Source organism: Lepidochelys kempii, chromosome 7 (genome assembly GCF_965140265.1).
Source record: "Lepidochelys kempii isolate rLepKem1 chromosome 7, rLepKem1.hap2, whole genome shotgun sequence".
Classification (NCBI taxonomy): Eukaryota; Metazoa; Chordata; order Testudines; family Cheloniidae; genus Lepidochelys; species Lepidochelys kempii.
Genome location: NC_133262.1, coordinates 59,743,975 through 59,770,395, shown reverse-complemented (window position 1 = coordinate 59,770,395; position 26,421 = coordinate 59,743,975). Strand labels below are relative to the sequence as shown.

The window sequence follows — 26,421 nt, the reverse complement described above, 5'->3', positions numbered from 1 at the left end:
ATGTTTTACTTCCACTGTCCTCCGCAGTTAGAGGGTGAGTGTTGTGGCACAAATTCGTGTAAGTACCGGAGTTTCCCTTTGGGCGGGGCGGCGTCTGGGCAGTGTACCCCCGTGAACCTTGCAGATTTTGCCATTTCTTGCCTGATTTCCCCTTTCAACGGGAAACAGCAGAAAAGCGCAGCGTTTCCCGAAGAGGAAATATAATAGCACCCCTTGGTGTTTCCTCCAGCCTCAGGATGGAGGCAGGGATGCGGGGAGGGGGTGTGTGTATTTTTTAAAATTTGATTTATGTTGGAAGTGCCTTGTTTTTGTTGTGTCCCTCCCCCACCCCCCATGACATTTTGCCACCTGCCTCCCCTCTGTGGATAGAGAGCCCACAGATCAGCCCCAGGCTAGGAAGGAAATGCTTTCCTTCCCTCCCAGCACAGATGTTGGTTTCACGGCTGTAATCGGGACACTTTCCGGACCCCTCCCCCCCTTGTAGCCAAAGGGGCCGCATAAATCTTTAATGCTATTTTACAAACGTGCTGCGGAGCGGCTAGAAAGGAGAGGACTTTAAAAGGGCTTTTTTAATGATGGTTCTTTGCAGCAATTGCGATGCCACTGTAATCCCGCTATCAGATCTGCCCTGTCACCCGGGCCGAGGCTGAAGGAGCGCCTCTTGTCTGGTCAGAGGCTAGGAATGAAACCAGATTCAACTCATTTAAAGTTCATTTTAGGAGCGGAAAACCCGTGTGGGGCTGACTCTCCCATTGTCCTATACATGTGCTCCCGATGATTAAATAACCAGTGGAGGGTTCCTACCCAGCTGCCACATTTCCACCCAGCACAGGGGATTCCCCCCCCCCTTCAACCACCTACAGAACTAGCCTGCAAACACCGAGACTCGGGGATTTCAGCGGACAGAAACTACCCCATCTCTTCACCCGAGCTTTGATGAATCATTAGCCTCGATGTGCCCAGTTTTGTACAGGCATCCCCTATATTCCAGCTATTAAACCGGAGCAGCGTGAACCAAGTGTTTTATACCGGGCTTCCCCCAAACTCCCATTTCACGCTAGACAATTTTGTTCATGTAGCTTATTCCTCAAAACCAAACATGCGGTGACTTTTTTTAAAAAACGACACATCCAGAGACCGACCGTGATGTGTTCAGAAATCAGCCTGAGGCCGGTCTTGGAAATCCCCTTCCTGAAAGTGACCTGTTTCAGAGTAGCAGCCGTGTTAGTCTGTATTCGCAAAAAGAACAGGAGTACTTGTGGCCCCTTAGAGACTAACCAATTTATTTGAGCATCAGCTTTCGTGAGCTACAGCTCCGATGAAGTGAGCTGCAGCTCACCAAAGCTGATGCTCAAATAAATTGGTTAGTCTCTCAGGGGCCACAAGTCCTCCTGTTCTTCTTCCTGAAAATGTCACTTCCCTACTGAAAGTTGTTTTCACTTTAGACGAAGACGCAGAAGCTTGGCATATGGGCAGGAGTTAAGGCTGTCAGCACCCCTCCTACAGAACAGCCTCAAAAATAAATTCTTTCTTCGTGAGTTTTCCCATGATGTGATTAAAAAAAAACAAAACCCAAAACAATTTGGGGACAATATTTTGGCAATTGAAGTTAAACTCTTTTTCAAAGCTCAAAATGCTCTTCTAGTATCTCCCCCTCACACACACACACGCACGCACGCGCGCGCACAAAAGTGTCGTAACTTTTTGTTTGTTTGTTGTAAATGACAATCGATTAGTGAATGACTCACTTTTCTCTAGTTAGGTTTCAGAGTAACAGCCGTGTTAGTCTGTATTCGCAAAAAGAAAAGGAGTACTTGTGGCACCTTAGAGACTAACCAATTTATTAGAGCATAAGCTTTCGTGAGCTACAGCTCACTTCTTCAGATGCATATCGTGGAAACTGCAGCAGGCTTTATATATACACAGAGAATATGAAACAATACCTATTCCCACCCCACTGTCCTGCTGGTAATAGCTTATCTAAAGTGATTTCCAGCACAAATCCAGGTTTTCTCACCCTCCACCCCCCCACACAAATTCACTCTCCTGCTGGTGATAGCCCATCCAAAGTGATAACTCTTTACACAATGTGCATGACAATTAAGCTGGGCTATTTCCTGCATAAATCCAGGTTCTCACATCCCCCCCACCCCCATACACACACAAACTCACTCTCCTGCTGGTAATAGCTCATCCAAACTGACCACTCTTCAAGTTAAAATCCAAGTTAAACCAGAACATCTGGGGGGGGGGGGGGTAGGAAAAAACAAGAGGAAACAGGCTACCTTGCATAATGACTTAGCCACTCCAAGTGAGAAAACCTGGATTTGTGCTGGAAATCACTTTAGATAAGCTATTACCAGCAGGACAGTGGGGTGGGAATAGGTATTGTTTCATATTCTCTGTGTATATATAAAGCCTGCTGCAGTTTCCACGATATGCATCTGAAGAAGTGAGCTGTAGCTCACGAAAGCTTATGCTCTAATAAATTGGTTAGTCTCTAAGGTGCCACAAGTCCTCCTTTTCTTTTTTCTCTAGTTAGTATCTCCACTTGCGAAACCGGCTGAGGTACTAAATTATTAGCCACTGTGCGTGCGGAGCGAAAAACTTTCCACTCAATATGCATCATGATTTTCTGACATGCAGATTCGGTCTGTGTGTGCAGTAGAGAATCGGACATGATACCACCAGGTTATTAATCTATGCATTTTTTTTAAAATAGACCCTCTTTCAGAGCCTTCCCCCGGATCAAAATCCACTTCCTATAAGTATCTAAAGCTTAGTTTATGAGTTAATTCTTATTTCCAAAATTAATACACATGCAAAATACACGCCCAGGATAGATGAAAACACCTCCTTATCGCGCATTATAACAGCTCCTTATTAATACAGAACCCTAAAGACATGCCAGGTACAGAGATTCAACATGCAACACATTACACGTAGCGCATATAATACCAACATGCCATTCAACTAATTAGTCGTCGTATTTGTAAATACTTTGTTTTGTGAATTCTGAACAGGTACCATTCAGAACAATATCCGGTGTAAAATATGCATAAAATAGCAGAAAAGAAACATTTAGCTGGGAAAGGGGCCATCTGATCAAATAACTCTTGACTGTTCCTTTGTTGTTACTGAAGGGGAAAGAAAAGAAGTATAAAAACCAGATTTAAACAATACTAACTCCTTGGGCATAGAGACAAAAAAGGTTAGACTCAAAGTGGGGGCGCATGCATTATTTAAAATCTAGACTGTTTGTTTGTCTCCCTACCGCCAGCTCTCAACAAAAGGGGAATTTCCTCCGTTTAACACCAGGGTTTGAGCTGAGACATGAAAGGGCCGTCACTGCTTCTGTTAGAAAATCCTTGTACAAGAATGGACAGGAGTTGATTTTACAATAATACAGATTGCCCTAATGCAACGCCTGTCTAAGATCAGTATCACACAGCCAGTAAAGGGTGCATTTTCTCGCTCTTCAGAGTTTCTATAGACTCCTGGGATTCCTATTATTATAATTTATTTCTAGTGCGGTAGCACCTAGGAGCCTAGATAATGGACCAGGACCCCATTGTGCTTGGAGCTGTACAACCATAAACTCCGAACACATCATTCGGTTTTCGGGGGTAGAGGTTAGCAAACAAAGCATTAGCTCTAGTGTTACTTTGAGTGCTTGTGGGTGGGTGTGTCTAAACGTTCAAATAAAATAAGTTTTGTTGTTTAACAAACATAGAAATGCACTGATCTGGGACTTTTCAAAGACTAATCTAATTTTTAAAATACCTGGTTTGTTTTTAAAAGGGAAATCCGCAATTCAATCATCCATAATGTATGGACCAGGCTCTTGTTTTATTCTTTTTACAATTGTGAATGGGCAGAATGTGAATATTTACGAGTTAGCTGCTATGCAAGCATGCAACTGTTCCCCCTGATCTTTTAGAAACACATACCACTGAATCGCTAGCATAAATTATCGAAGGGAATGAATGCAGTCCGTCAGGTGAAAAGTTCACTTGTTAATTCAGATTCATGCTATAAGTGGTTACTTCTATTTACACTATAGATCATAGCCATTGTGGTTGATCAGGAAATGAAATTAGCTTCTCACATTATCAACTGCATATTATTTACCTGAAAGACTCCAGCCTGACATATAAATGTGTATTCATCATAATGAAACTGGCGCGCTGATAGAGTTCGGACATAATATGTATTTGTAAATGCCCTCCCTGCCCCAAGTTACAGAACAACAATAACCATCTATCCGGTCCCCTCTCCGCCCAAACAGTTTAAAGATAGGTTTCTTTCTTTCTTCCGTCCAATAAGGGGACATAAACCACAAAACACCGATGTCAGGAGTTGAGTGCCTGAAAGCAGGCACCCTCTGTTCCTTCCCGCTATGCCCAAAGTGGTCACCCTGGCTGGTGTGCTACCATCTCGGTTTCCGCAGCAGTGCCCCTTGACTTCAGCGGAGAGTTCTGCTGTGAAATTGATTGATTGCGTCGGCCTCAGGCTCAGGAACAGAAGTTCAGAGCAGAGTGTCCGCTCCCAGCACCTCTGCGCCTTGCAGTCAGACACCTGACGCTGGGTACGTGGAGAGGTTTAGTGGATATTTATAGTTTGCTACATTTTATTGTATTATTGGGAAAGGACAGGCAAAGTGGACATAGGGCCCGCTGGAGATCTCAGCCAGACTGATGTGAATCCAGGGTGACTCCATTGGAGTGACTCCGGATTTACACCGCACCGAGGTCCGAGTCCTGGCCCCAGAGAACTGGTTAGGGGGAACCGCGCGCTGCAGGGAGCAGGCAGTGCAGGGTTCCCAGCGGTATCCTACGCAGAGCGCCACACATTCCTCAGGCACTGCCCTGTCCCTTGCCCCCATAGGTTCTGCCCCCTTCGGAGGCCACTCCACGGGAGACTTTGACGATGGCTTCTTACGCAGGAAACAACGCAGAAACAGAACCACGTTCACCCTGCAGCAGGTACGGGCGCCTCCTTCCTTCCCTGTCCCTGCAGGCTCACCTCCTGCCCCTCCCCGCAGAGTTCAAAAAGCCCCTCGGATCCAGCGGAGCCAGAGTCTGCTCCCTACAGCCGTAAGGTACAGTCTGAGGTGGCTGGCTCAGTCTGCCCTGTGGCTGTGCTGTGCGGAACACAGCATCCAGAGATCCCCCCCTTTACCAGCGTGGATAAACCCCAGCAACTCAGACAGACAGCAAACCCAAACCTCTCCTCTTGATAGATATTTCCTCTCGTCCTTTAACCAGCTGGAGGCACTGGAAGCCGTTTTTGCTCAAACCCACTACCCCGATGTGTTCACTAGAGAAGAGCTGGCCATGAAAATCAACCTCACAGAAGCCAGGGTGCAGGTAAACATTCTGGTGAATTATTTAACTCTAATATTAAAACTGGCAAACTTTTTTTTTCCCTTTTGACATCATGATTGCAGAGTGCACATTTGGCCAAAGAAAGCAAATGAAGACGATCTGTCATTTTCATGATGCACTTTAATAACATCAACATAATGTGGAATATTAGATTAGGTTGATTAATCGGTCATTCATAATTAACTAGTGATAATGTTCTACACTAATTTGTCCGCGTCTCTAAGGTACTAAATTACATCAATGCACATCCATTTCCTTGCTTTGGAAAAAATAAAAAAAGAGCTGAGACGTGATTCTCCAAAGCAGCTAAGACCACTACCAAGCCAAGGGGCTAGTCAATTGCAGGAGTCCAGTTGCCAGAATAGAAACCCTTCTGCATCACTTTAACTTTCCTCCCCTCCCATTACTTTCAAAATGCTGCATTTCTGTGGATTAAAAATCTTACAATGCTATTTAAACAGCTTTAATTTGATCCCATAATTAGCAGGGCCCACAAACACCACTTCTTAAAAAAAAGTTTTGTTTTTTCCCCATATCCATAGATTAACTTTATTTAAGTGTTTTCAAAGTCTGTTGAGCGCTGCAGTCCTGCAGTCGCATGAGATGGATGCATATAGCTTTGCAAGCATCCATCGCTGGTTTTCAAGCCATTCTTTGAGCACAATTATGTATTCATTTTATTTATGGGGCTTTTCTGCATGCTGTCCCACCCCCCACCCACCCCAGTGTAGGTGCTCCGGGTTAAGACTATGCAAAGATCTAATTGTAGGAAATATAATAGCTTGCCTTTTGTTCCCTAGGGTCATGTTAGTATCTCTTAAAACCCAATGGCTGAAGAGCGATAATGGAATTCACTGCAGTAAATAGGGGATTGTAAACAAATTATTTCTCCTATAATCAGATTATGCGATCCTGATTATTAAATCTGAACATGAATCATTGGTCATATACAGGCAAATTAAACTGATTATTATTTGGAAATGAAAATCTCCTTTTGCCAGTGCATTGTAGGTGCTGGCTTTTTTTTGCTTTTTTGTTTAAATAATGTCATTTTGGCTACTGGTGCCTAAAGACTGAACTGCAAATTGAGATAAATGGGACAATTATTGAGCATTCAGAAGTGGAAGATCATAACTTCTCTCTGGAAGGTGCAAGGGTGAGATAGGGGTGGTGACAATTAGATTGCTGAGGACTGGTGTTTAGCCTTCTTGTTGGCTATTATGCAAACAGACAATAGATGCAAGCATTTGTTTAGTCTGCTTTCATGCAGGGACATGGGGAAACACAGAGGATGGGAGATATGTTTACATTTATACCCCTTGCTCATTCAAATATGATTAATGTGCTATAAAGCAGAGTCTTAATCGAAGATGATGTTGTCAAACAATAACTAAATAGGGAAATAAACGACTTCATCATGCTCTTTCCTCAGAAGCAGGCAACTGTCAGTGCAAAGTCATTAAAATATGATAATGAAAAATAGCTCAATTAAATGTTGTTATAGCTGTGACCTTCATTCAATTAAGACACAAGAAAGTGTCTGCATTTTGCTGTGCGTTTAACTGCCCTAAATTTAGTCTATAGATAAAATCATTATTCAACATTTGCTGATACATGCAATTAAAAGCTAGCTAAATAAAAATTAAGTTGTAGGAGAAAAATAATTATAACAACAATGCTGGCCATTCTGTGATCATGAGGTGCATTTCCTGCCTCATGGCTCAAGGGGGGTTTTCAGCATTTTCAACCTGCCTAACTATTTGAAGGATGTAAACACCAAGGGGGGGAGAAGAATGAAATAGGGGGTGGGGGAGAACCTGGAATAATGGAATGAAATTAAGAACATGAACATTTAAGCTGAATGTCAGAAAAAAGTTTCAGACAGTGAGATCTGTTAGACTGGAATAATCTTCTGCAATGATAATCTACCATCCTTTGAGACATTTAAATGTGGACTGGGCAAAAATGCCAGAGAATATACTGTAGGCAACATCCTACCACTAGAAACTGGATGGAAAAAATGACCTCTCATGGGCCTTTTCATCTCTGACTTCTTTGATCCTAACTGAAACTCAGTAAAGATTTATGGCTGAAATCATCTAAGTACTTAGACAAGTCCTTAAGTGCATCTATCCCACACTTTGGCAGGAGCCTAATTTTAGTCACATGCTTAAGTCCCAAAGAAGTCAATGGGAATTAAAGTTAAGCACCTGCTGATATGCGTTGGTCAGTAGAGGCACTGTGTTGGATTGGGGCCTTACTATTGAAGAAAATTGTCATTAAAAAATATTCCTATTGAGTGTTTTTAAACACAGTTTGATTTTCAGAGACAGAAGTAACTGTGTTCGTAAGGGCTTAGCAAAAATCCTGCTGAGGACACACTTGATTGTTTCACAAGAGAAAAGGAGAAGTTTTAGGCAAGCTTCAGATGACTGTCTCTACTGAAATAGTAATTCACAAGCAGCTTTATTGCTTCATGTCTGGTTAAACAGGGCATTCATCATTGATTTCTCTCCTCTTTTAGGTATGGTTCCAAAATCGAAGGGCTAAATGGAGGAAGACGGAACGAGGAGCATCAGACCAGGAAGGCTCTAAAGAAACAATGACTGAGGTGGCACCCCCAGTGAGGAATTTAAATTCCCCCTCTCCAGTTGATCAAACTCGGAACAAGAAGGAGAGCCTAGAGATTCAGCAGAGGTAAGGGTAATGAATGCATTAATAATTTCTCTCTCTAAAAGTACGCACATGCACTCACTTATGTCTTGAATCAAACAGTTCTGTTTTTCTAAGTTACTTTTTCTTCTCTGTCAGCCTAAGCCGATCAGTTGGCCCCACTGGGCCTTTCTTCCCCTCATGTCTACCTGGGACTCTTCTCAACACAACCACCTATGCTCAAGCTTTATCACACGTCGCTTCTCTGAAAGGTAAAGAGTCTCTTTGTTTAAATGTGGAGTGAAGGACAAAAGTGGATTTTTCAGGTTAAAGGGCCTAATCCCAGGAAAAGCCAAATCCTGCCTCTCTGCACTCATGCGGTTAACCTCACTGACTTTGATGGGAAGGAACAGGTGCAGATTGGATCCTTAATTGAATATTTTGCATGATTTTCAGTCAAAGCCTGCTCTCTTTACTCTAGCAGCTAGTCCTATTGCAGTCAATAGTTTTACTCATAGAAGTAAGGCAAACAAAAGTTGGCCCTTTAAGATGTACTTTGCATGCATTTTTTTCAGATTCAAATTTATACTAATAAATTAGTTATACATGTCCTTTTGCATTATACATTACCTGGCACTATTACTGAGTGCCCCACCCGTTCTCTGTGTGCAGTTGCTTATGCAGCAGATATCTGCATAAAGCCCAATCTTTATTTTTCTGCATGGTAGGACTTCTCTAAAGAATTACATTGCTTGAGTGTCAGTGTGTGAGGATATACAAAGGTAATTTCTGATTATTTCAGGCCCATGCACTGAGATGGGAACAGTCCGTACCCACGCCCCTTAGTGTTGCCAAAATGCGGCAGTATGCATCTTTTAAAAATAAATTACCAGCTGATCCATTAGCTGTTCTTTGCCTAGCAATTTATAAGTCTATGGGTGTAACCAGGATGAATTCAATTTATAGATTTATAAAACATGAAGTCCCATAATACTGCCAAGCACAAAGTGGAACATTTCTGTGCCACATACATCTATGTATTAAGTACATTTCATAAGGAAAGTTACCCAGAGTTTAAGTGCATCTCCTGGGAGTAAAAACGGAACCTTGTCCCCTTCAGAATACTCTCTTGATTTGTGTTCATGACACCTGGGCTGGTAACAAGTGTTATCATTTCAATAAATGTACCTTGGTGAATTTTAAAGCAGGTTAATATTTGCTGATGCTGAGCCTGGCATTCTGGGGCAAATCCAGCCCTTGCTTCTACAGCTGCAGAATCCACACTGGTTGTGGAGCCAGTGTAGTTCTGGTGGACAAAGCACCAGGACTGGATTTGGGAGAAGTCACACAGGGGGTGCCCGGGACCAGACCCCAGCTTCAGAGAGGCTGCCAGCATGGCAGTGCTCAGGAATTGGGCAGGAGCACATTAAAAGTTAGACAATCTGCTACTACACAGATCTTCTGCACAAATCCTTGGCAGCAGTGGCAGGTTGGGGCTATGGAGGTTGGCTTCATCCCTTGGGCTGAAACAGTCTCCCTGGAGCAGTCCCAGAGTCTCCGGGCAGGAGGATTCCTTTACCCTAGTTTCCAGGGGACACACAGATTATACAGTCAGCTACTCAGGCTGGGACTTGCTCCCTGAATTGGCTCCAAATATGCGCTTTGAATTGAGACAGGTCAGAACCAAAGCTAGGTAGCTGAGCATTCCCTTCCCCCACAAACTTTGGAGAAGTTTGCACCCAGACCCAGATTTAATGGCTTAGATTAATCACTAATATTTTACTACCCTGCACAGGGGAAAGTCCTGAGCATGACTAGGAGCCCTGGGCTATTGCAGAATGGTGTTAGCTTAAGAAATCCAGGGTGGATTTGCATATCTGTCTGGGGGATAGGGGGAGCGCTAGGAAGGGTCTGTTCTGCCTGGCATGTTACCACGTTGCCAGTCGCAGAGATGAACTGGTTACCTGAGATGCTGCTTTGAGCACAGGATACATTTTTGTCCCATTACATTTTTGGGAGCATTGTATTCTGTTGTATGTGTGTGGGAGTTGGTTATTGTTGTTTGATGTGGTAGGGTTGATTTCTAGCCCTTGGAAAATAACTGTAGCATCCCCTTATGGTGATTGCATGCAAACCATCGTCACCTTTCCCTGACACTGCTCCTTCCCACCTCCAGCGTGTTCCCTTTCTCTGCAGCACTGACTGCAATCCACACAGAGTGAGAAGGGGCTGTGGAGGTAGGAGAGCATGTGGAAGTGGTACACAACAAAGGTGTATCTCAGAGAAGAACACAGCTCTCTCCCTGACCTAAGAGATCTGCTGTGATCTCCATCGGAGTGTCAGTGGCAAAGAGGAAGGAGAGACACCTGGAGAGTGGGGTTGGTCAGCTTCCGCTATGGCAATCATATTAGTGGAGATAGGATGAACCCAAGTTTTGCCACCTGCATCTCTGCAAAGGCCTCCCCCAAAGATCAGGTTTCAGAGTAGCAGCCGTGTTAGTCTGTATCAGCAAAACCAGCGAGGAATCCTTGTGGCACCTTAGAGACTAACAAATTTATTTGGGCATAAGCTTTCGTGGGCTAAAACCCATTTTTAGCCCACAAAAGCTTATATCCAAATAAATTTGTTAGTCTCTAAGGTGCCACAAGGATTCCTCAAAGATCAGTGACTGCAGAAGTGGCCCTGGAGATAAAGCAACAGGATTAAGAAAATTATGCACAGGGAGGTGGTTCAACGTGGGCATCCATCTCAGCCTTTCTTAACGGGTGTGCAGGGCACCTAAATGCTGTGATGATGGGTGCAATAAAAAGACAATAGATATGATGAAAGGCAGACAGACTTATCTGATAGGATTAGTCATAAAGCAAATCTCAAAGCAGGCATGTATGAACAGGCAGGAAGGACTGAGTAACAAAAGGTTTGGGGACAATTTAACAAATGTTTTCCCCTTGTTTGTGCCGTGTGATCCCAAACAAACCCCAGTCCCCTGGCCTTTCAGGACATGATCTCTAGCGTGGAAGCCAAACTGAATGTTTTATTGACTCTGGATTTTTTGTGGGAGCTAATTTGCTTATGCTTTCCCAGCTCACTAAAGCCCTGAGTCAGGAAAACACTTAAGCATGTGCTTAACTTTAGCCAAGTCCCATTGAGCAAAACGGGATGTTTACTGGATGAGATTGTCTAGCTTCTGTTATTCAGGAGGTCAGACTAGAAGATCATAATGGTCCCTTGTAGCCTTAAAAATCTATGAGTCTATGACTTTAAATTGTTTCTTGAGTTAGGACCTAGGTTTGCAAATCTTGGACCATATCATACCATCAGTTTTTAGGCGGACATCCTCATTATTAGGACTTATGTTGGGCAAAATACTGGTTTCTGACCACACTGCAGATTTCAGTTGCATAATTGATAAACCCCCTATTTACATCAACAGAAGCTCGACATTTGCAGGATTGAGTCCTCAACTGGTAAATTAGTTTCATGGGTTAAACGGTGCTGGTTTAGAACTACTGGGCAAAATAGTCATGAGCCTTATCCTGATCTCAGTTACACTAGCTTTTCACTAGTGGAATGCTACTGAATTACTCCTGATTTACACCAGTGTGAAAGCAGAACCAAACCCCAGATGTCAGTTCGGAGGAGAAGTAAGGAAAGGAGAGAGAGACACAGTGTTTTAGAAAGTCTGTAAATCATTTTTGCATCTTGTTGAATTCAACCAGCCAGAGGCTTGGTTTGTCCCTCTCTTCTTGCGCCTCACAAACTATGAGTAACTTACATTGATGTGGGAGTTAATTTGTAACCCAGGACAGTAGCAAAGTAGGGGAAAATCCAACCCCCTGGGTAGATATTACTTTGTAGCTATTCCAATCTCCTGGGTAGATATTACATTTTTATCTTTGGTGATGATTGAAGTGGCCTACATGGCTAGAAACTGCTTTTAGAATCACTTTGCAAGAGGAATCAGGGCTGGATTCTTCCACAGTTACTCACACTGAGTAGGACCTTATCTTGCAAGTAGTCCCATCAACATCAATGAGGGGTGTAAGATGCTAGTCAGGGTGAGTAACAGTGGCAGAATCAGGCCTTCCATTTTTTCTTTGAGGGACGGGGAAGGGAGGAGAGGGGAGAATTAAAGGGAGTCTAACTTTGCAGGGAAGATCTGAAGCATTTTTGCAAACTGCAGGAGTCAGATGACCTAAAACTCTTAGGATTTCTGTCATGCTGGCCATGAGTGACAGCTTTTTGAGCCAGCAGAAGTATTTTATCCTGTGGAGGTAAAATGAGGCTCCCAGAATTAAGGTGCCTTTTCTACAGTCAGACATCACCCAGCATGAATCTCCCCAGAACAGTGTTACCAGTGTCTCTGGGTCCATCTGTGGTGGATCCTGTGAATGGCAGCAAGGGCTGTGCATGCCCATGATTGGGAGAACAGCCCCTGCTAATGTGTTCCTTGAGAAGACAGTGAAAGCAGCCTGCCTGGCAAGCAGTGACTCACAGATGAGCCATGCATACCCAGTGAATCAAATGTTACTGGAAAATTTAGGTTATTTTACAGTTCCTAGTGGGAAAAATGATTTGCTGGTCTGTATTGGACTGCTGGGCCATCTAGTTCAGTAACAGGCTGGTATCAGTGGACAATATTTGATGGATGTTTTAAAAGAAGGCAATTCAAAATTAATGCTGCTAATAATAAATGATGATGATTCACCTAGTTAACCATTATTCTACCCCCAAGGCTCATTTTCATCCCACCACCTGAAAGCTGTACAACGAGGGGCAGCCTGTGTGAAGAAACCAAAACATTTTCTTCTCTCTGTTTTGGATCACCTGGCCCTAGTTCTCCAAAGCCACCCACAAATGCCATCTGAATCTGACCCCTTGTGTTACAAACCATCACAGGATGGGGCCTTCCTAGAGGAAGGCAACCCAATTGAGACAAGAGATTTAGGACTAGCCTCATATGGCATAGGGATTCAAGATGAGCTTCATCCTCAGAGATCACCCCTCACTCAGCACAGCTTTGCAACTCTGGCCCGAGCACAGTGAGTGCTACTTCCGACAGACCAGGAAATGTTCCTGTAGAGCAAAACAAAGTCAACCCTGCTCTCTCAGGAAAAGAGCCCCATGCCACAAGACCTCTGCTGGTTCAGGAATTCAGATCCCTTCCAAAGGGAATATTCTCACTCTAAGACCATCCAGGAAGGAAACAGGGCATTGGTACTGTAACATCAGAGAATCGTGGTGCAGAACGTAGACTATTCCACAGAGTAGCACATCTTACCATCAGGAAGTTTTCTTGATTTTCAGCCTATATTCTCCCCATATTAATTGTATCCTATTAACCCCTTCTATCACCTGGGACAATTCCTCTCCCTCCTAGGTGTTTATCCCATCAAATACGGTATTTAGATAGTCATCATCAAGCCACCATGAGAGCTATACATTTGGAAACAAACATTTGATAGTGGGCTCTTCAATCTAGAAGAGAAAGGTCTAACACACTCCAATGGCTGGAAGTTGAAGCTAGACAAATGCAGACTGGAAATGAGGTGTACATTTTTAAAGGTGAGAGTAATTAACCACTGGAACAATTGACCAGGGATTGTGGTGGATTCTCCATCTCTGACAATCTTTAAATCAAGACTGGATGTTTTTCTGAAAGATTTGCTCTAGGAATTATTGTGGGGCAGTTCTCTGGCCTGTGTTAGACAGGGGGTCAGACTAGATGATCACGATGGACCCTTCTGGTCTTGGAATCGATAAATCTATGAATCTAGATGATACGGTTTATCCATTGAAGAATCACCATGGCATTCTGAAATGGGATCAGCCGTTATGAGGGATATGAAGCCTCATGTTTCAGGATACTAGTCATCTATTAAGTTCCTGGGGTTCGGAAATAGCTTGCTTTAGTCCACCAAAGCATCAGGGGTTGGGCACCATCAGAAATTGGACTAGTTGGACCACTGCACTGGTCCACTATGGCAATTCCTGTTTCCCCGATGTTCCGAGATAAATCACTTACCATAAGCCATGCCTATGCAGTCCATTTAGCAGATTTAATTGCAGAGCCTCAAATATGAAGGGGAAATACTAGCTTTATTTATGGGCTGCATAACAATAGCCATCAGGAGAAGCTAGTGTTCTAAATGGAGAGACCTCAGAGCACCTCCTTAATGGATGACAGTATGAATGCAATTCATTAATGGAGAAGAGGTTATTAATGCGTGTAAACAAGAAACTCCGTTTTTAGCGGAAGTGCTCTGCTGTTCTTGTGGCTGAGGCCAAAAGCACGTCCGTTACATTCAGCTGAAACTTCCTGAGAACCTGCGATACATAGTGCAGCGTATGTGGAGAAAAATAATTACACTTGCCAGGGAATTACTTTCATAATTCACTCCCAGCTCCTCTCCGTGCAAGTGATAGCTCGCTCTGTTTTTGTAGCAGCCCCACTCCATGGATAGAGAAGCAGCATTGCACGTGACGTTATATACCAAAGCGGATATTCCAAAGCAACATTGATTAGGATCTTTCACGGTTTGTTTGCTGCCGTGCTTGCAGTTGGGAGCATTATGGAGGCTTCATTGTGTAATGTCCAGTAAACAGGCTAGAAATGTAGCTCCACTGTGCTTCAATTTTTATTATGGACAGATGAGAATTTGTCAAACGTCACTTGGGTAGAGAGAGACTGGGAATGAAACATGCAAGAACCCAGTTATGCTTGAACTGGTGTTTACAAGATGAAAGAAATGTTGTCTAGTGTAAAAAATAGGGGACTGGAAATCAGGACTCCCGGGTACACTTCCCTGGCTCTGTCACTAATTTGGACCCTGCCTCAGGAAAGCACTTAATTACGTGCTTAAATGCTTTCCTCAGTGTGGGACCTTGGGCAACTCATTTAATCTGTCTGGATCTCCTTTTGCTAACCCAGTGCAGTGATCTGGTAAGGTGGAAAAGCTGCTGCTTTGTGCACAGGTGGACACAGGTTCAAATCCTGATTCATCTCTTGCAGAGAGGTAAAAGCGCTGCTGCCTTATGGGGGAAAGGCTGGTACAGTTGTCAGACCTGGGCTCAGTTCTCTGATCTGTTACTAATTCCCTTTGGAAGCCCTTGGACACATGACTTGGTCTCTCAGTGCCTCAGCTCCCCCCGTACAAGGGGTATGCTAGCACTGCCCTACCTCACAGGGATGTTGCAAGGATAAATACATTAGAGAGTGTTAGGTGCTCAGATACCATGGTAATGGGGGCCAGATAAGCAGCTAAGATAGAATGAAGTAAATGGGAATTCTGCTGTTGATTTCAGTGGGAAGAAGGGTCAGGCCCTTTGTGCCATGGCTTTCCTCGTGGGGGATGGCAGCGATGGTGGGAAGATTGAATCCTGGGAAGCCTTGGTTGTGAGACAGATCCTTACTGGTGCAGGTGTTCACTCCGACCTCACATAGCATGGCACAAGTCTACAAGGTGAAAGATTGTAGACCTGTTTGGAGAGGACTTGAAGATGCTTAGGGAAAAGGTGGTGGGGGAGCTGCTAAATTCTGGTTGTTTCTAAGGATTATGGTTGGTCTCCGATACACACGCCCTGCCCTTGTGGGCTTCCCTGCCCATGCAGCCAAAGGCAGAATCTGGCCACAGATTCCTAAATTATTTTTGGAATTGCACTAACAGCACATAGAGGCTGGACACGGACTCCTTGCAGCTGGGACTATCTCTTCTTGTGTATTTGGGCAATGCTTAGTGCATCATGCATACTGCCCCAATAATAGGAATAATGGAAAAATGAGCTACTCTTTAATGTAAAACATGTGAGTACAATTCATGTAACGTGAAAACCTGGTAAATATCCTGGGCCCAAAGCTGTATTGTTTGCCAACCAAAGCTCACACTGAAATAACCGGGCCAGCACGTCAGCTCCGTTTTGCCTGCTTTGTGCTGCTCCAGTGGCAAACCTGGCAGATCTGAAATCCTGGTGGCATTAGACTATTAGAGCCACCATAGCCCGTTCTGTGCCACCCTTTCCCAGCCTCCAATGCAGAGGGTGTGGCTGGAGGAAAAGAGATGTGGGTGACATTCACCTGCACTAGGGCAATTTGGGAATGTGAATTTACAGCAGGCATGAGGCTGCTCTAAGTTACCCCAGGGGCCAGGTAGGCCCTTACCAGCTCTAGGCTGCAAGAGCTACTTTTACCCTCCCACTGATCGGTCCTGAGTGCAGCTAGCTACACTGGCTGTTTGTAGTAGTCGTGGAACGCTGGGTTAAGCCCCCCTGGTAAAGGCAATTTTACTGTGTGGGGTTCATGCTGGTGCAAACAAGTTGAAAAAAAAACAGCTGAATATTATAAAGAAAAAACATTTAAACTCTACTCCCACCCGCCCTTTACTGTAAATTAAACAGCATGTAGTGGCGTGCCACAGCCCAGGGTTTTAAATGAGGATTTCAAAGGAGCAGAAGGTAGTTAGATATTCCATTTCCTATAATTTCAGGCTCCAGCTAAGATTTTCATCCCCACACACAGAATTTGCGAGAGGAAGAGAATCGGTTTTTGGCTTTCAAGAAGATGATCTATTGAATTTCTGAAACTGTTGAGCTAAAATCATATGTATATTTTTTTGAATATTCCTAAATCAATATATGCCCGCTCCACTTCCATTTTCCGAGGCTGACTCTGAACATTAGAACAACGCAGCCTGTGCAAAAGGGTTCTATGTGTAACCCAAACTGTAGTTCAAGTACCTTTCCAATTAAAATGTGCTGTTGGCAGAGACAAGACAGAACTAATTTAATTTTTCCTGTCAGTCTCTGTAGTAGATCAATTAAACTGCCAAGTGGATCAAATATTTCAGACTGTATTTATTACATTAAATATTTATGTTCAGGCTGAGCCTTGAAAGCATGATGTCATATAGGAATGCAAGGAGGTTTCAATCAATTCAGCAGAATTTGCTGTAACTTAATGGAACCCTACTTGTGTAGTTTAATTTAGTATCCAGGAGGCAGAGAGTTCTTGAAATAAAACAGTTCACATGCTGTACTTGAGCAGCCTGATCCAACTCCCTTTGAAGTCAATGGAGGAACTCTCATAGATTTCAGGGGGAGGTGGCTCAGGCACTAAGGGTACATCTGCACTGGAATAAAAGACTCAGACTTGTGGCCTAGCTGCGGCTGGCCCGGATCAGCTGACTCCGGCTCACAGGTGTCAGGCTGTGGGGCTAAAAATTGCTGTGTAGACGTTCAGGCTTGGGCTGCAGCCCCGGCTCTGGGACCCTCCCCTCCTCATAGGGTCCTGGAGCCCAAACATCTACACAGCAATTTTACAGCCCCGCTGAAAACCTGAGCCCAGATCAGCTGACCCAGGCCAGCCATGGATGTTTAATCGCTGTGTAGACGTACCCTCAGTAATTAAGAACAACTGTTTATTTTCCAGTAGTGTTGCATGCACTCCCAGGTTATTGCAATGAGATAATGGGCCAAGTTCTTCCCTGGCATAATCTGTATTCGCAAAAAGAAAAGGAGTCTCTAAGGTGCCACAAGTACTCCTTTTCTTTTTCCCTGGCATAAGTGGATGCATATACCAGTGAAGTCAATGCGCTTTTCCACCATGGGCCCATTGACAAACATGTAGAAGGCATGGGGACCAATTCTAATATCACTTACGCTGCTTTATGCTGATATAGCTCCACTGACTTCATTGCACTTACTGCCCATTTACACAGGTGAGGTTAGAATCAAGTCTGCCTTCACATGACTTGCTCCTGTGTATTATAATGAAGGGCCAGTTCCTGCTTTAATTTACACCAGCCTGACCCTGGAGCAACGACACTAGTTTAAATTGAGTTATTCTGGATTTATACAGGATAACTGAGAATGGAATTTGACCCATCATCATACAGGCATTTTAGTGGCAAAGAAAATTAGGCAAGCAGTTCTTGGATGAATTATTGATGGGGGTATCCATGTGTTCACCGGGGGTAGTTCAACTGCAGAAAGCCAGTGGGTAATAACAGAACTAATTATTAAGCAAAGAACCTAGATTGGTACTGAAAACTGATAAATATTTTATCCCTTGCTAACCATAGAGCAAAAATTATTCTTATTCGATTGAGTCTATTCCCACTCATCTGAACTCAGCCAGGGTGGCCTCAGAAGGGGAGATACTAATTTCTACCTCCCCTCTCCTTCCATACAGCTGGCCAAATTAATGCTAGCCTCACTTTTGTGTTACCTGTGCCCACTTCTTTCCCTTCCAAAGGACTTTGATTGAGTGGTCATGTTGGGAGGTCGATTATTCTCACAAAAAGGTGGCAAAAAAAATGGACTAGCTGAGTTGGGTGCTGAACTTGATGAAACAGCAGGACTTTTTCCTCTCTCGATTCAGGACCTAATGCTGCTGCCACTGAAGTCAGTGGGACTGTGGGAGTTTTGCTATTGATTCCAATGCAGGCTGTGTCAGGTGCTCTGTGACTAATGTCTACACTACACAATTAAGTCGATCTATGTTAGGTTGACTTATAGCTACTGCAGTAATTACTGCATTCTTTTCGTGTCCACACTACCCTCCTTCAGTTGGTGGTACACATCCTCACCAGGAGTGCTTGCATCGACTTCAGAGGAGCAGCATGGGGGACTGAGAGCTCCCAGCTCAGCTACAGCCCGTTATCTCAGCTTCCCGGTCCCCATGGGAGGGAGCTCCCAGCTGGTGCCTGGCTACCGCCCAGGCTCTCAACTCCCTGTGGGAGGGAATTCTGCTTGGAGGGGGAGCTGAGAGTCTGGGCAGCAGCCAGGCTCCAGTTGGGAGCTCTGCAGGGAGGCCCCCGCCTGGGCTCTCAGCACCAAGCAGCAAGACTGCAGCTGTCAGCAGCACTGCTGGGGTTCAGAGCTGGAACACCCCCTCCCACCTCCATTTCAAAACAGGGACCCTACAGTAGTGAAATTGACATTCTTGTCAATTTCACCACGCTGGCTGTCAGCCAACCTGACAGCCAATAGGTGGTGCAAGTAAAGCAGTGTCCATACAGACAGGGTCTATAGACAAAAAGAAAAGGAGTACTTGTGGCACCTTAGAGACTAACCAATTTATTTGAGCATGCTCAAATAAATTGGTTAGTCTCTAAGGTGCCACAAGTACTCCTTTTCTTTTTGCGAATACAGACTAACACGGCTGTTACTCTGAAACCGGTCTATAGACACTGTGTCACCTGAACTATGTCGACCTAAGCCTTACACTTCTTGTTGAGGTGGGTTTATTAGGTCGGCATAGCAGGTGAGTTACAGCAGCAGAAGGAACACTGTAGTGTGTACACTTACAAAGTTAGATTGACATAAGCTGCATTACGTCCACTTATCTTTGTAGTGTAGACATGCCCTTAAATCACAATGTTACAGCACTTGATGGCCAGTGGGAAATAATGACAGTGACAGAAATAACACAGCATTACTATCTGGATTTTTAAAAGAACTGCTGCATATTAGCATTGATATTGTGGTAGAATCTGCTGGCGCGGTGGCCACACCTGGGTTGGGTCCCATTTTCCTAGGTGCAGTACATATAAACAAATGAATGATAGTTCCTGCTAAGCTTTGGATCAGATCTCATTCTGAGATCTATTTTTTTGATATTTTCTTTCCCTATCTGTTTCTTTGCCATAAGTGAGAAAAAGCAGCAAATTTCTTAAATGCCTGGAAAAACCGACTCATGTTTTTTTATTGTAGAACATCATAGTGCTGCTTCCTTTCCTAAACTGTCATGATGTGCTGCTCTGTGCTGTTAAACTGTTGCTGCATTTCACCCCAGAGGTGGCTGAATTTCAGTGGGGCTAAGCGTACTGATGTATTTGTTTGTGGGTAGCAAAAATTATACTTCATGTTACATACTGTGCAGATTTTGTTATAAATCCCCTTTTTCATGTGCTCAAAGCTTCACCTTGTTACTTAAACTGGAAAGTCACAAAATTCAGTATGCTGTGCTGTTGTAGCCATGTTAGTCCCAGGATATTAGAGAGACAACCTGGCTGAGATAATATCTTTTATTGGACCAACTTCTGTTGGTGAAGAGACAAAAGCTTCAAGCTTACACAGAGCTCTTCTTCAGGTCTGGGAAATGTACTCAGAGTGTCTCAGCTAAATACAAGTTGGAACAGATTGTTTAGCATATGTAATAAGTAATTAGCACATATTTCAAGGGACCATTCAGGGTGAAGTGGCCAGTTAACACCTCTCCAGTCACAGGGAGGGGGGAGGAGAAAAAAAAATCTGGGGGCAGAGGCGGTTAGTGGGTTATAGATTGTTGTAATGAGCCATGACCTAAAAGTGGCTATTCTTCAACAAAAAGACTTTAAAAACAGACTCCAACAAGAGACTGCTGAATTGGAATTAATTTGCAAATTGGATACAATTAACTTAGGCTTGAATAGAGACTGGGAATGGTTGAGTCATTACACAAAGTAAAACTATTTCCCCTTGTTTATTCCCTCCTCTCTCCACCTCCCCCACTGGTAATAGCTCATCTTAAGTGATCACTCTCCTTACAGTATGCGTGATAAACACCCATTTTTTCATGTTCTGTGTGTATATAAATCTCCTTACTGTATTTTCCACTGAATGCATCCGATGAAGTGAGCTGTAGCTCACGAAAGCTTATGCTTAAATAAATTGGTTAGTCTCTAAGGTGCCACAAGTACTCCTTTTCTTTTTGTCTCTGTTCAGTCCATGATTTTTAGTGTCTAGCGAAGTCACGCATTTAAACTCCCAGGCTCATCTTCTGGAGTTGTTGTGCAGGTTTCCTTTGAGGATGAGAATTGAGAGATCAGATACAGAGTGATCGCTTTGTGATCATCCACCTTGTCTCTACCAAATTTAGGGTCTGATATCAAACACCCTCAAGGTAAAGATGTTCAGCCCACCAGGTTTGGGAAGGTTTAGGATCTGGGGTTTGTGCAATGGGTTAGGGCTCGTACACACTACCACTTATGTCGGTATAATTTATGTCGCTCAGGGATGCAAATAAGCCTCCCCCAAGCGACGTAAATTACACCAACCTAAGCGCTGGTGTGGACTGCTCCCGCTGACATATCCATCACCTCTCCTGGAGGTAGTTTTATCATGCTGACAGGACAGCTCTCCGGTCGGCATAGAGCATCTTCACCAGCGGTTCAGCTGCATTGGTGAAGCTGCACTGCTGTTACGCTTCTACACTAGAACACTTGCAAGCACTGTGGGATTAATTTGGAAGTAAGGCACGGCAGAAGTGTTACTTCACCGATCATGAGCTCTGTGTCTAGGAGTATTGCAGGGGTTAAAAAGATAGCTCAATTATATTAATAAACTCTCCACACTTCCTCCTAATTTTTCAGAGAGCATTTTCTCAAGAAGCCTTCCTACAAGTAACTAATGTCCAGTAACTGTCACTGGGAAGTTTTGCTAATGTCCAGAAAACAAACAACTGTCTAAATTCATGTTGACCCAGTGGCACTGAGATTAGCTCTGTAATAGAAAGAATACCTGCTTCATGTAGGTTATAAAATCCATCACTCTGTCATGAGCCATTTAACTTGGATATTAACTGCTGAAATTAACGCAAGTCCTTGGCTTGGAAAGATCAGACAGAGACACTGCATTGCATCAGTTGTGTTCTGTTCTGTCGTTGCCTGCTGGGGATTGGCTGAGGGTAGGATTCTGCCCTGAGTACTGAAGGAGGCACATAGGAGCTGTGGGGCTGCTGGAGCCCCTTGGAGAAATTCTGTCTGTGAAACTCTCTATGGGGAGTGCATGTTGGAGCTGTAGCTCAGCCATCGCTGCAGAGGGGGAAGGGCCCTGGCTCTGCTCTCAGGTTGTCCCTGAACTCCCCATGCCTTTCAGACACAGCCCAAGGAGGCATTAATGGGGATTTCACGCCCCCATTCTGGGATTCTGGCTTGCTCAGTGGTACAAGGGGAGGCAGTTAGACAGCACTTGCTATGGGTTATTTAGCACACACTTGCCAGGACGTCAAGGGGAGAAGTGGCAGCATGGGGCAGGCAGACAGAAAAGGTGGGTATGTCTGGTACTTAGAAAAGGCACAACTAAGTTGCCCTGCTGGGGACAAAGAGGAGAGGGGCTTTCGTTCAGTTTGTCCCAGGCCAGTAAATAAATGTCTCCCCGGCCCCACTGCCCCCAAATCCTCACAAAGTAAAATACAGCTGCACTGATGTAATGGGACTCCTGGCACGTAACCCCCAGGTGAGTCCATCAGCACAATCTACTTCCTTCCAAAGCTCCCCCTCCTATATCCCAGCAGGCCTCAAAAGAATCTAGAATTACTAATATGGCCGATGGCAGGGACTACATTTCCCATCACACCTGATGTTCTGGCAGTTTGTGGGAGCCTGGCTGGGAACCACCCAGAGCCCAGGGGTTAAAGTCAATTGAACGAGAAAGGAGAGCTCTCATCACTCCAGCCAAGGAGTGGGGGCACCCCAAGCTAGGGAGAGGAGGGGGCTCTCCCTTCTGGTTTTAGCAGTGGGGTGGGGAGGAGGAAGCCATGTTCCCTATTGTTTTATCTCCTGCCCACTCAGCTAATGGAGCTCCAGGTTCGGGCCCTAAAGCCAGGTCAACAGCTATACAACCTCAGACCACTTCCCCAGACCTCCGCTCCCCCTCAGGAGTCACGTCCTCTGCCCCAGAGATGTTGTCCTAGGAAAACCTGGCCCCGAGGGCTCCCCTCAATGGGTGGGTACAACCTGTTAAGGCAAACATGGTGCCCATCTAGCTACAAAGGAGCCAAGTTCTTAGCGTGGAACAAGTCACCTTGTATTTCAAGAGACACCCACTCCCCTTGCTCTGCACCTGTGGTACCTCTATCTGGCGTCTTGTTGTCTCTCCTAAGCTAGGAGAATTGGAATGGGGGGGGGCCTTGTCAAGAACAACACAGGAGAAAGTTTGGATCCCAACTTCAGGGTGTTGGGTTCACCTTACTGTTCATGGAGACTTTCAGGTTCAGAGCTAAGAAGGGCCAGATTCCAAGCTGGTGTGGACCAGGGATCCTCTGTTGCTGCCAATAGCATTGAGAGGTTTACACCAGCTGGGAATCGGCCCCGACTTGTGTCATCAACTCGAGCTGGTTGAAATTTATTTGTCAAGGCAGATGGCTTTTCAGCAGGAAATGCCATTTTGATTAAACTGAAATTTTTTCATGACATTGTCTCACTTTCCAATGAACTTTTGTTTAGAAAAAGAATCAGGGGGGGAAAAACATGGTGACGTTTCTGGAAAGGAAACCTTTGACTATTTGCTTCACAACCTCTTTCTGTTTCAAAATGTAATTTATTTTGTATACATTTGTTTTAAAAAAGACCAAAAAAATGGGCAAAATGAACCAGGATTTTTAAATGCTGGGTTTTCATCCCGAACGGTGACAAATATTTTTTTCAAAACCTAGAAATTTTTCAGGGATGGAAAATCCATTTTCCTACCAGGTCTAAGTTATAATGAAGCTGATTGTGGCTTTAGACCCTGTGAAGGTCCAGATCCCCAGCTGCTGTGAATAAGGGTGCCTCTTTTGAAGGCAATGGCGCTGTGGGGGTTATGCCAGCTGGGGACCAGACGCTGGTTGTGACACCACATTATCTGAAGCTGATAGTGGCTTGTCTCTTTCCGCCCCCAGGGAGCCCTCTGTGCTCTTGCTGCGTTCCAGACCCCATGGGCCTCTCCTTCCTCCCCACCTATGGCTGCCAAAGCAACCGCACAGCCAGCGTGGCAGCACTGCGCATGAAAGCGCGGGAACACTCGGAGGCCGTGCTGCAGTCCGCCAACCTCCTGCCGTCCACCAGCAGCAGCCCCACCCCCCCGGCCAAACCTGGCCCGGAGAACAGCCAGGAGAACAGGTCATCTCCGGCCAAGGAACAGATGGATGGGGACAAGAGCGTATGAGGATGGAAGATCCCCCCACCAGCTCCTTGCAAGAAACCCTTGGCCTCAACCTCAGGAAATGCCATGTAATGGACTGTGATGTGGGCCCTTCCAAACCAGATGCCCTGAGGCCACCATGGATCCTGAGGATCCAGAGCAAATACAAGAGGACTCCGACTGCACATCACACATCCCTGCTTTCCTGATGCCACTGTAGATTTATTCCTTTGATTTACTGGCACCTTCTGAGTTTGGAACCGTCTGTGATACCATCTTTAGCCTTCTTGCATCCCAGTGATACCAAATCATCCAGGGCTCTGGCCTGCTCCTACTGAACTCAGCGATGCCCCCTGGCATTGGCTTTGTCAGGAGCAGGATTGACCCCAAACACCTTTGGCCTGGCCTCGGACAGTGCCTCAGGGTAGGCCGGGCCTTCCCGGCTTGGAGTAAGGGACAAGCGGGTCTTTACCTGGCTCTGAGCTTCCTTTGCGTGACGAGCCCCCACTTCCCAGAGGAAAGGTAGCAGCACTCAGGAATCCCCTGGGTGCCTCTCACAGACCATCCGCCTCTCAAAATGGTGGTGCCTAGAAAATGACAGACAGCTCAGGGGGTGGAAAGCCACATATCACTGCCAATGGCCATGCACCTTCGCGTCTGGTGGGGAGGGAACTGGGCACAGGGGGCTGGTGGGGGAGACTCAGCAGTGCTAACTAGTGCAGTGCCTTGCAGAGGGACTCCCAAGCTCTGCTCTCGGCCAAGCCAGCCAAAACCACTGAGCCGCAGGGCTGTCACACAGCATGGCTCCTGCTGCCTCTGGTGCGATGGGGGAACTAAGCCACAGAGGCACTGTGTGTTTGGGGGCTGCCCTGGCCCATTTAGTTCTACCCCAGAGGAGAGCACATAATGCTTTGTATGCCAGTTTTGCGTGCTACTTTCCACTGTCACCAACTTTCACTGAATCTGTCCCAGCCAGCCTCTGTCTGAAAAGCAGAAAACAGAGTCAAACTCATTCCAATCATACTAAAAAGAGTGAAACTTCCATTGAGTGTTTCAGCGGAATACAGTGATCACCAGCAAAATGAAATTGCTAGTGACTGAAATCCCAGCGCTGGGCTCCATGTTAATGTTTTTCCATTGTTTGTGATACTTCCTGTATCCACTATAGGAAACAATGGAAGTACCACGACAGCATGAATAACTCGCAAGCAGCAATGTCAGCATTGTACTGGAGATGGCAGACATTTCTGGGAATTTAAAGGCGTTTTTTAGGTGGGATTGTTGAGCTTTGAAAAAAGTTCTAGGACAATTCCATGCACATTTGCAAATGTGTCTGGAAAGAGAAGGTGGCAAATGGAGTTGCAAAAGGGCAAACGTTTCCTTGTGTGTTGTATTTTTAATAAAGAGGAAGAAAGGATCTCTGGATATTCCTTTATTCTAGCCAAAAGCAGGCTGTCCTATCTCCCGATGCTTGTCAGTTTACTGGAAAGCCAGGAGTACATCTTAATTTGCTGGCTGTATGCACAGTGAGAAGAAGAAAATGACCATACTGGAAATACAGTCTTCTTTCCAGCCCGAAACTCACCCTAAACATACTAGCATATGAACTAACACTCTAGAACTCAGTCTAAATTGCAGTGAAGTTAATGGAAAGACTCCATTGACTTCAGTGGTCTTTGGATCAGGGCCTAAATGAATCAGGTTACAGAGCCAAAATCAGCCCTGGTGCAAATGGGGAAAATTCCACTGAAGTCACCGGAGCTGTGCTGCTTATTGTAAGGGCTGAATTTGACGCATGATCTCAGCCAAGCATTATGTGCAGTGCTGCATTATCCACCCAGGCACTGCGCTATCACTTTGGATCTCATCCTGTGTCATGGTGTGCTGAGAGCCTCCTTAGTTAGACGGGGTGGTGCTCAGCACTTTGCAGGACCTGACTCTTTGGAGCTCTGCTCCGGTGAGCCATGCCTGGAATAGGACCGTGCTGACTGCTATTGACAGCAAAATTCCTGCTCCTGCCTGTAGGATCTCAGCCCAGGAGTTTCACAGGACCTCATGACCCCTTTGGGATACAAAGGGACACTCTGTTGGCTTACGGTGTCTCGCCAACCCTGCTCTTTGGCAGGATTTTGTTAACCCTAAACCATCACTCGTTAGAAAGCAGAGAGGGGGAACGAACATGCAGGCCTAGTCTATAAAGGCTCAATCCTGCAATCAAATGCCCTCAACTCCCATTGACTTTGAGGGGGTCGAGACCCCTCAGCACCTATCAGGAATGGACCATGAGTGAAGGGCAAACACAGGTAAAAGGCACAATCCCGCTCCTGTTGACACAGGCTGATCTGGGATACGTTTTTTAATCTGTCCATCAGTCTGGTCACAAGAAAAATTCCAGTGGATCTGACACTGGTAGAATGGGATTCATTTTTGAATTTGGCCCTTCTTGAGCTTTTTCTCCTGCACCGATGCTAAAACCATGTCCTAACAAAGGGGGAATGTGCAA

General features: G+C 45.0%; 1 protein-coding gene across 1 annotated transcript; it reads left to right on the top strand.

Moving 5' to 3' along the window:
• DRGX (dorsal root ganglia homeobox) lies at positions 1 to 23,942 on the top strand. Its single transcript, XM_073354899.1, has 6 exons — positions 1 to 34; positions 4,888 to 4,985; positions 5,268 to 5,369; positions 7,912 to 8,084; positions 8,199 to 8,311; positions 23,677 to 23,942. Exons 1-6 carry the CDS (start codon positions 1 to 3, stop codon positions 23,940 to 23,942), a joined length of 786 nt encoding a protein of 261 aa, XP_073211000.1.
• The last annotated feature ends 2,479 nt before the right edge of the window (positions 23,943 to 26,421 follow it).

Bases quoted from the DNA above. Each gene is read 5' to 3' on its own strand.
- DRGX (XM_073354899.1), top strand. From the start codon at position 1: ATGTTTTACTTCCACTGTCCTCCGCAGTTAGAGG. The intron at 35-4,887 runs GTGAGTGTTGTG...TTGCCCCCATAG, and splicing joins CTGTCCTCCGCAGTTAGAGG to GTTCTGCCCCCTTCGGAGGC. The intron at 8,085-8,198 runs GTAAGGGTAATG...CTTCTCTGTCAG, and splicing joins AGCCTAGAGATTCAGCAGAG to CCTAAGCCGATCAGTTGGCC.